This window comes from Morone saxatilis, unplaced genomic scaffold, assembly GCF_004916995.1.
Source record: "Morone saxatilis isolate NCDOM2014 unplaced genomic scaffold, NCSU_SB_2.0 Contig5, whole genome shotgun sequence".
Lineage (NCBI taxonomy): Eukaryota > Metazoa > Chordata > Actinopteri > Moronidae > Morone > Morone saxatilis.
In genome coordinates this window covers 24,112,117-24,123,241 of record NW_023340095.1, presented here as the reverse complement: position 1 = coordinate 24,123,241, position 11,125 = coordinate 24,112,117, and the positions used below count along the sequence as shown (strand labels likewise).

Here is an 11,125-nt window from a genome sequence, read left to right as displayed (position 1 = left end):
TATGTCTGAATACATAGGGAGTAGGGATGTAAAAAAGTATCGATGCACTTCAGTATTGCAATATTTTGTTTTGCGATATTGTATGGATTGTCAGAAACACTACACAGTGTTTACACAGATTTTATGCATATAGATGAGAGCAGCCATACGTCACTTTCTTGTCTTTTTGATTTTGGCTCCTAATAGCTGAAAATCAGTACAATATTCTTATTTTATGCTATTAAATTGGCAGGGACCTCAGAATTTACATTTATAGCCATTCAAATTATAGGGACTGTTTTCACTGAAAAGGGGGCGGGGACTAGACACAACGCCCCCAGATGGTGTGGCTCTCATCTATGGTGGTGTGTTCTTTATACTATGGAAGTGTTCCTAAAAATATCAATATATTGCCTTGCTTACAGAAATCATAATATATAGAATCGTAACCCCTGTACTGGGATACGTATCGTACAGTCCGATTCTTACACAGCCCTGTCTGGAGTCTGGTCTTATTTTGTATGCTAGTAATGCATACATGCATGATACTGAAAGGCATTTTTTGGGTAGAGGCATCATCTTTCCTCCAAACTGAATACAGAGGAAGCACAGGAAGTTGTTGACTTTTGACTTTCCGCCTTTGCACTGCTGTGTGCATGTACGCTTATCAGATTTCCTGTGTTTTTTATCATTTCTCCTTGTTTTTAACATACATTTCCTCTATTGTTTCCTGTGTGTGTTTCAGGCAGGTGACATCCATTCAGCTTTTAAGGCGCTTTGAGAGGGAGACAGGGAGACTAATAACATGCAGTATACCGGGTTTTGATTTAGCACGGCTGCAGAAGTGTGCCGTGGATCCTGAGGGGAAGAGAGGCAGATGAGGCAGTTGGAGGCCTGTCACCTCAGCCATCAGAGGAAATGAAGACATGGCTGTGGAGCACAGGCTTTCTTTTATGGAGGGAGACACAAAACAGGACGTGCTGTATGTGTGTGCGCTTGGGACGGGGACATTTATGTATTGCCGGTTGGCCTGTGTGTGTTTGGAATGAAAACAGAGGTAATCTGATGGAGGAAGTTAGTGTAGGATAAGAATGAGGGAAAGATGGAAGGGGGACTCTGTATGTTCTTCCAGTTGTGTCAACACAGAGTTAAGAACATTTTCTTGTTGCTAATATAGTTTGTGTGACATCGGTTCGGCCTACTGTGCGGAAATACGAGTGTGAGAGAGTGTGGTGCAACAGTGATGTTATGATCTTATGTTTGAGATACTGTTATAGATATCCTGCAGCGGTGTTGCTAGAGCCTGACTGATGTATCAGCAAGGCCACAATAGAGAGCTGAAGTCCTGCATCGCGACCGGGCTAGCTTTCTGTGCAATGTGTCAGTCATCAGACTTTCTGGTTTCACTTTGGCTCTACATTGTTGGTCGATAATTAACTGTTGCAAGTCCTGTATGAGAGAGGTTTTGCAGGTACTGTTTGTTAAGCTACTTCCTCTTAGTTACTGTTGCTACGTCTGTCAAGCTTTCTCTTCTCACATAGCACAAAACTCGCATAGATGCACTGAACTCCTGGTTCGATACAATTCACGATACTGGGTTCACCGTAGGATTTTCTCACAGTTTGTATCAGCAAAATGAGATTAAAGACAAATTATGAGTGAAAAACAATGGGAGGTTTTAACAAGGACACTATTAGCGCTGTTTTCTCAGCTATGTGTTAGCCGTTAGCCGACTCCTTTACTACCCGTATTCCTCCCCATCTCAGTACCTGTGAGTGCTGACCCTTCTGAAAGTTTATTGTAGGTTATACATCAAAAAACTTTCATTAAGCTTTCATATGTGCTGTTTGGCCACTTTAAAAACCTTATTTGATGGATCGTTGCCAAACGTTAACGCCAAAACAAATACTGGCTGATATTTTGGTATTAGATTTTTATTTTTCTAAAATATTTATCTGGGTCAAATATCCAGTATTGGTCGGTGTGTAGGCGCTGGTATGTGTTCGAGGGAATGTTCTCATTCAAGCTCACACTTCATAAATCTCCTTGCCTTTGGTGTGCCAGCACCCCAAGTCCCCATGGCGATCTCAGACACAGCACTGTGACAAGAAGGGACTGTTGCCAGAGTTTTTGTGCCTGTAGACTTGCAAGAATGTGTGTGAGCGCATGTGGAGCACTCAGAAAGAAAGGCGTAGCTAAAGAGGCCATATGCTGCCAAGTGTTGGCTGCTTCTTTAAAGGCACAGCCCCCCTTTCTCTTTCCAGCTGGGAACTTGTTCACTACTCCCTCCCCTAAATGTGTCCTTCCTACCTCCATCTCTTATCACTGTGCTCAAGTAAACATTGATTAAACCTGAACTACTTAATAGCTTTGAACTTGAATAAAATAGTTCTGGCACCAGAAGGTGAGGAACAATCGCTTCCTCGGCCAATAGCAGCACCCTCTCCGCCCCTTCATTTTCTGTCACCCATGTAATTTGTAATTCCTCTTCTTGCTTGCTGCGATAAAAGGTGGAAGTTTCACAGGAGAAAAAGTGACAGATGTTTCTGAACTACCCGCCCTGCTCCCTCCTGTTCAACCAGTTGAGTCAGACCTCCAAGGGCCACATTCTTGGTTGTAGTTTAGTAGTTTATTTTTTCTTAAGTCCAGGTGTTGAACTGAAGTACTTTTTGGGTAGCAAATGGATATGTAAAACTGAGACCCTGTCAGAAACCTGATGCTAGCTTCCAATGTCTGGTGACATTCAGAGGTTGTTTACTTATTCTGTGGTAGGATGGTTCCTGCTAAGTCATTTGTTTCACTAATTTGGACTGACTGACTTTTATTTAAAGTCCAAACTTATGGGCAATTATGCTTATTTTCTTTCTTTCAGAGGGTTGAAAAGATTGATAGCACTCTCACGTCTGTGTGCTAAAGGTCCAGTGTGTAACATTTAGGAGGATCTATTGTCAGAAAGGGAATATAATATTAATAGCTATGTTTTCATTAGTGTAAATAAGAATCATTGTGTTTTTGTTACTTTAGAATGAGTCGTTTTTATCTACAGAGGGATAGGGTTAGCCTAGCTTAGCATAAATACTGTAACCTTAGCTTATTTTTTCATTACTGTTTGTGAATCAATTAAACAATCAAAATACAAGACAGACATGTTGGTAAGCATATATTTGAAGACTAAAGCTAGCCATTTACCCCTGCTTCCTGTCTTAATGCTAAGCTAACCTAATCACCTACTGGCTCTTGGCCATGGTCAGCAAGCAGGCATGAGTGTGGTATCAATCTTCTCGTCTAACTCTCAGAAAAATCACCAGAAATAATGTGTGTTTTCCAAAAACTATTAAATTAAAAAAGGTTCTTGTAGAGAGATTTTGTATTGAAAGGATGGTTTGACATTTTTGACTGGAAACAAGGAAACAGAAAGCCTCTTTCTAAAGGTAATAAAATCTACATAGACATCTAAAGCTCACTAATTAATATGCTATATCATGTTTAATTTGTCCAAAAAATGTTTACATACACAAAGTTGTACATGGTGGTTATACTATTTCTTGTCCTGAAGCAATAACTTTGTAGAGTCAGTGGTGACAAAAAATCATCATACCTTTTTACTTTTTTACTTTTTATTTTAAATTTTTTTTTACAGTATATGGGCAAAGTTCTTTAACATTAAACAACAATTCATCATTCTAATTTTGGTATCGCTAGTGAAACACAGGTACCAGTATCTAACACCTGCCCACCTCAAATGGTTATTAAGAGTCAGATGATGTGGCGTTTAAAGTTAAATTCAAGAGAAGCAAAAAGCCAGATGAGGATGTGTGCTCTGCTGTTAATGCAGAAGTGAAACGCTCCTCTGTGGTTCCTCTCTCTTGTTTCTGAGAAGGAGAGACTGTGCAACAGGAAGTGAGGCAGGAGGTGGCAGAAGCACACAGGAAGTGAAGTGAGGCCTGCCTCTGTTCAATCTGATTCATCAGTAAGGCATCTAACCTGTAGTCTACATTCCTGCCTCTGCACAGGCTTCGACATTGACTTTAATAATCAAGGACTGTACCAGTGATTTTTACATCTTGTCTCCCATTTATAACCACCTATGGGTGTACTTATTCACTTCACTTTTTCATTTTTCTTTGCAATAATTTAACCTTATATTATCTTACTATCAGAATCATATTGTGATGATGTAAATGTATTATACCAACTTGAACAGAGACATCTGAAGTTGTAATAAGGCTAGTTTTTGGTTGCCTTGATAGTTTCACTGCTGGTAGTGTAGAGGAACAGCCCACTCCACTATTGGGCAATATATCCACCATACAGCGGCATTACTAAAATCAAAGAGAAACAGGTGCAAATAAGCGGCAGGCATGTACCGATCACTAGAAATAAAGCATTTGACATAACAAGTGATCCTTCCCATCCATTGTACACACAATTGAAATTGCTTCACTTAGGATGGCACTTTAGACTGTAGGCGAGTTACCAAAAATGACTCCAAGAAATACTTTCAAATGCATGGTCACTTAAAGTCACCTACCTCACCCCCTCGCTGAATTTATTTGTCTCGTGTTTAAGGAATTCAGCACTTTGTACTTTTCTAATAGGCTGTTCTATGATTGAACACCTACTCTCCCAAATTCTGTTTTTTTTTTAATTGTTATTTGTAATTTTGTATTGTGTATTTATGGGTCAGATTAGAAAAATGTTTCTACATTGTGGACAATTTCGTGAACAATAAAGTTTCTAACCTTACCTTAGTGGGGTAATCAGTCCCTCTAGGAAGTTTGCGATTGCAATGATGAACACAAATTTAACCAATCCCTGTGAACTCTGCAAGACCTTGCAATTATATTCATTCAATCACCACAACTTTTGCACAAAATGTTGACTTGTACGTCACCAAACTCACTTCCTTGTTTCTAGTTGTGACCATGCAGGCATGTGCGATGCAAAGGTTTCACATTTACCCTCCAAACAGTGCGATTTAGTTGTCACTGGAACAAGTTGCCTTTTTTTAATGAATGTTACAAAAAACAAATAATAAGCAATTTTTGTTTTCTCCTGCAAATCCATGACAAAACACTGACTAAAAACATACATCGCAAATTTTGAGAAAAGCTGACGTGAAATGAGGCATGACTGGATAATGTCGCTGTTAAGTGTAAATTGATAAAAAATCTTAACTGCATTATCTTGTAACAACAGTGCAACTTTTTCAAAGATGAATGCAGAATTGATATTCACTGTGACGCACTATGCGACTCAAGCTAATTTCAACAGTCTAGGAATTGCTTTTCATGCAATATAGAAATGAATGGCTGCAGCAGAGCAGTGCTGGTTGAAACAATATGGCAAATGTATGCAAAGTCACATAAAAAAGCAATGTTAAAAACGATTGAGGATTGATCCAGTGTTATCCATAACATAAGACTAAACTTTTCATATGTGCGAAATTTGACTAATTTTTTTGCTGAATCACTTGATTTGGATAACTAAATCTGTATGTGTAGTAATGTAAGAGCTGCAGATTTGGCTGATAATTCTCTGTAGGTTCATAACTACGAGCGAATCGTTTTCACATTGTTATCGACTGTAGCTGCTCCAAAGATTGTCAGCTGTAATATATAGCGTCCGTGTGTAGTTAAGGACTTACAACTTGTATGAACACTTGTGTGGTCCTTTAAGTCACTGGCATGTTGTTGGCCTCAATTTGACTGCACACATTTTTCTCTTTACCAAGGCCATCTTCTGTTCCTCTAAAAGCTATACTGCTGGAGTGCTGATAGACGCTGATAGCTGCTCTGTGTGTGTATGTGTGTCTAGGGCCTTTATTTACCTCCTATCTGTGATCTGGGACAGAAAATAAGGGTTTCAGAGACATGACCTCCACACAGTGCCCTTCATTAAGGTTTTTTCTCTGCACACATTTTATTTTATGATCTCAATCTCCAAAGAATTCTCTACAACAAGAGAATTCTCTGTATGGAGGTAAATATTTCGGTCCCGTCTGCATATAAGAAGTGAGTTTTAGGAAGTAAGTGCTGCTGGTAATAGCGACCATTTTTGTATATGTTGTATAGTAGCTACAGCCTCGTAGTAGCCCTCTCTGCTCCAGCTTTTGTAAACACAGCAGCTTAAAGTCAAGCAGCTGCCCCTCCATATACACACACACACACACACACACACGTACCGTGGGAAGGATCATGCTCGGCCTCCCTGTGTGTAACGGCCAGGAAATATTCTCCCCAGCATGTGGCTTCGTCACGTCGCCTCACTTTGATAAATCCACTGACTGTTTCGATGGATCACGTGCGCTTGCATGTCTTACATGTTGCCTCTGGTCATGTGTCGAATGTCTTTCCACTCTGACTGTGCTTCTGTCCTCTTTCTTCTCCTCCTCCTCCCCAGCCTCCTCTCATCCAGGCGATCTTCAGCGGAGACCCTGAGGAGATCCGTATGCTCATATACAAGTCTGAAGACATCAATGCTCTGGTGAGGATGCACACATTTTCTACATCAAGACAGGTGTCAGATTTGTCTTTAGTTCTGGGATCACGCCCATGATAAGAGGTGTCTTAGGGTGGCCCACAGTCCCTACAAGGAGCTTTCATTTTGTATTGATTCTTTTCATTAATTTTAATGGGAATCTGACTGAATCTGCCCTGGTGGCAGGCATTAAGAATAACTATATAAAAACAGCCAATCAAGGTCATATAGAGGAACCAGCATTAAATTGAGACTGTTTCATAACCAGTTAAAAACTCTTTGTAGTACGTTTAAAGCTGCAGTAGATAACTTTTATAAAAATAACTTTTTATCATATTTGGTGAAACTTTCCCTATATCCTGACAGTAGTACATGAGACAGAAAAAATCAGCTTCCTCTGACTCCTCCTAGTGCTCCTAATGGTATTTGCAAGAATCCACCGGGCCTGCAGGAAAACAACCAATCAGAGCCAAGAAAGATGTAAAGACACATAAGAAAGATAATTTATTGTTGAGTCTCATTCCCAGGGTCAGTATTTGACGCCCTGGGCATGAGACTTGTTTCTCACTGCATCTCTACTTAGACTCAGCTTTTAGGAAAATAAAAACCCTGCTCTTTCTTCAGCCCCCACTTCCTGTAGTAGCCAGCACCCAAGGGTGAGGGGAGCAGGGCTGCAGGTCAAGAGTCAATAAAACCAAAGTTCAGAGTGTGTTTATTCCCATCAGGTCATATACATAACACATGTCTGTAGCAGGGCAGCACAGGATGTGGGCCTGCCTGCTCTACCATTCTCCTCTCTGCTGTATTTAGTCTCCTGTGTCTGCTGCTGGCGGTCTGTTACAGGACTCCCACGTCACTGTCATTGTCCACTTTAGATGTGTTTCTGTTGGAGAGGCTGAGTCCAGTCACGTGGTCATCGGGATGCTGTGTGTGTGTCTGTGTGTGTCTGTGTGTGTCTGTGTGTGTCTGTGTGTGTCTGTGTGTGTGTGTGTGTGTGTGTGTGTGTGTGGTGTGTGTTGTGTGTGGTGTGTGAGAGCTGGACTGAGGAGGAACAATGGGATGTGTTGACACTGATGCCCTTGTCACTGATGCTCGAGCTCATCTGTGAACTGATATCACAGCCTCCTCTGTTCGGCCTCAGCATGTACTCATGGATTACTAATATGTGATCTTTCTTTTGTTGGCAAAAATCCGGCTCTAATTTGGGGAAGAATTAGGTAAAAATGTGTTTGTATCATTTTGTCATACCTTGCCAAAGTTATAAGCAAGTACCAACTGACTGACTTCCTCCCTCAGGATGCAGAGAAACGCACCCCGCTGCATGCAGCGGCATTCCTGGGTGATGCCGAGATCACCGAGCTACTCATCCTCTCTGGTAAAATATATTCCTTTGTTCCTCTTGGTTTTCAGCTTTTTTTCAGCTGTTCTTGGTTCTAAAGACCTTCTTGTGAGAATGCTTGCAATATGCTACTTTGTCATGATATACGCAACCTTGGTAAACCAATCATCGGGACCACACTCTGGTCGGCTAAAGCTTCCTGGCAGAGGTCACGAGGCCTTCTTGATTCTAAGGGAGCCTTTAAAAAGATACGCAGTAGGCGTATATCTTAGCATCATGTTTAGATTAGAATAATAGATTATTATTTAAGATTTAAACTTTGAAGACCTGAACACGAGCTACGTTCACAGAGCCTTGTAATGCATTAGATACATACGCAGTAAAGACAACCAAGGAGCTAATAGAACAATGGCCAAACGTCAGGCCAAAAACAAAAAGTAATCAACTGGGGATGTTTCATGGTGATATCTTTTAGGTGAAATTACTCTACTCACGTAGTGTCTGCCCTTAAGATTTTTTTAATTGTCTGAAATTTCATTTTATTAAACTTGTACTGCAGATGGAAATTGGATTGTATGGCTAAATCTGGTATGTCTACATAGCGGATTTAAGTCCTTATCTTAATTAATGTGCATTTTCCTTTTTTTAAATAAACTTCAGACTTGCAGGCCTGTGTATTCTACCCACTGTTACTGTGATGCATGTTAGCTATGAGTGACATTCCAGTTTGGTCTGTAAACCTCATGCCCATCCCTCCTCGTTCTACCCTGTGCTACTTCTTCTCTGCAGGGGCCCGGGTCAACGCCAAAGATAATATGTGGCTCACCCCTCTCCATCGTGCTGTGGCATCTAGGAGTGAGGTAAACACACACACACACACAACTCAAGCAGCAAGGTGAGAAACCCTCACAGTGACACAGGTGTCAGAGAGTTGGACTTGTGGTGTTTACCTAAAAACAGACAGATATGCACATTCAGCACATATACATAAATTCTATTCTCAGAGTGCCACATGGGACAGCTTTACCTTTGTGAGCCTCGTCAATGTGGGTCAAAGCACCTAATCAGTCCTAGTCCCCAAAACTGGTATTTCAGCATGGCTGAACAGCTGAAGGAGGAATTTTAGTGGCGCGGCCAAGGCTTTAAATACTTCCAGGGCCTGTCCTACGGGTTTGTAGGAATATACTAAGGAGTGTGAATGGCTGAGTAGTGCAAGGGTGTATCTGTGTCACAATTGGGGGCAGTAAATACTTGATTCCTACTTCTGTTGTGATATTTTTATGACCACCTGGAAGTCCAATACAGAGACACAGAGGGTCTAACTCTGTTGGAACACCAAAACTAAGTTCTTCCTCAATAACAGACTAATAGCTCTGTAGCTTTCCTCATAACCAGAAACAGGAATGAATGAAATTGCCAATATCAGAGTAAAATTTAAGCAGAGCAGACACATATTAGCATCCATTTAGTTTTTGAGAGCAGGTCATACATGTGTGTGACAGTTCTACACTGAGTAGATTTGGTTCAGTTACAGGTGGATATTTCCATAGCCTGGATCCACACTTCCTGCCAGTCTAGGTCGTCAATAGAGATGCCCCAGTCTCCGTCCCAGGCTTGCTTAGTAGCTTGGGAAGGTTAGAGATAAATTGGAATTAAGGGGTCTATAAAATACACTGATGTGTTTCTGGGATACTGGTAAAAACAAGGACACATTGCAGCAGCTATGTGTAAGTTCTCTCCTAACTTATAGTGTAAAGTCAACACTAGAGGCTCAGTAACTGCCAGTTAGTCTGTAACTAAATTAACTGCTACAATTGGTTGCACCACGATTACTTTGGGCACTAGTTTGGATGTCAAGTCATACCTAAGGCAAGTTCCAATGAACGACCAAGATAGAGAGTACAGAGTACATATTATAGCTTTGATGTATTGTGAGTTATTGATCACTTTCACTTTACTCCTCAGGAGGCCGTGCGAGTTTTGATCCGCCACTCGGCTGACGTCAACGCGCGGGACAAGAACTGGCAGACACCGCTGCACGTTGCTGCAGCCAATAACGCGCTGCGTTGTGCTGAGGTCATCATCCCGCTTCTGAGCAGTGTGAACGTGTCGGACCGCGGTGGACGCACCGCCCTGCATCACGCTGCCCTCAACGGCCACACTGAGGTACTGCAGAAACTGACTGACTGACGGTCAATAACTCTCAATGATTTACAGGCTCTCTACATCCACAGCTGCTACAGTATGTTGGTGTAGTTCACCAATAAACAGGCTGTGATGTAACCATCCATTGTGCTATTTTGGTTGAATAGCCTGGTTAAAGGAAACAAGTGGGCAGGTGCAGCTGTATCACTGGGGTTATTAAGTGGGGTGTTCATTTTTAAACACTCCTCGTCTTAGATGAAATCATTCACAAATGTGCTGAATCTAAATTTAACAATGAGAGGCGGCAGATTTCTGAGCCAAACTGAATGGACGGCCCAGCGCTGTCTCTCCAGAGTGTTTATGAAACAACTGAGCCAAGTGATGAGACGTATTTACAATGCTGTTATATAAAGACCATCACCCACACACACACACACACACACACACACATTCACACTTGGCCTGTTGCACATAAACATACAAAAACAAATATATAGCTCTTACATTACCCACTAATTTCCCCTCCTTCTGTATTTATCTCTGTCAGATGGTAAACCTCCTCCTCGCTAAAGGAGCCAACATCAACGCCTTTGATAAGAAGGACGGGCGGGCGCTGCACTGGGCAGCTTTCATGGGTAAGAGAGGAATATGGAGTTTGTTAGAGATAATTACACATCACGCTTTTATTTCCTGGAAGTAAATCATTGTACGTGTTTGTGGAAAAATTAGTCATTGGCTCACTCTGAGTTACCTAACAGCCAAAGGGCCCGTTCATTAGAGCTAGAGTGCAACAGCACACAACATAACACAACGGGTGTTTTTACTAGAGAAACACGACAGAACCAAATATGCATTAAATACAGCAAACAAAGTTGGGTAATTTCAGTATACTGTAGGTTCCAAATGGTGTGACAATGCTAGAAAATCTTGTGTTTACACCATTAAAACCCCTAAATAAACATTTTTTTGACCTGAAAACATCACTGAAAAATGTAATCATTTGAAGTAATTACTTAACATAACTACGCAAATTCAACAAAAACAAATGAAGCATATATCAATAAAAATAAGGGTGTAATACAGTGTGTCAGCATACAGTATATACTAGAGCTGAAACAATGAGTCAGTTAATGTGTTAGTCAACTGACAGAAAATTAAAGTTGCTTTAAGTGCTATTTGTTT

The 11,125-nt window shown here is 41.1% G+C and overlaps 1 protein-coding gene across 1 annotated transcript in view; it reads left to right on the top strand.

The window, feature by feature from the left end:
• Positions 1–11,125, top strand: part of ankrd44 (ankyrin repeat domain 44) — a gene marked incomplete in the record, with an annotated part of 35,900 nt that overhangs the window by 2,526 nt on the left and 22,249 nt on the right. The window contains 5 exon segments of the mRNA XM_035676622.1: positions 6,382–6,465; positions 7,756–7,834; positions 8,588–8,658; positions 9,764–9,964; positions 10,491–10,578. Of these exon segments, the coding sequence (XP_035532515.1) occupies positions 6,382–6,465; positions 7,756–7,834; positions 8,588–8,658; positions 9,764–9,964; positions 10,491–10,578 (523 nt within the window).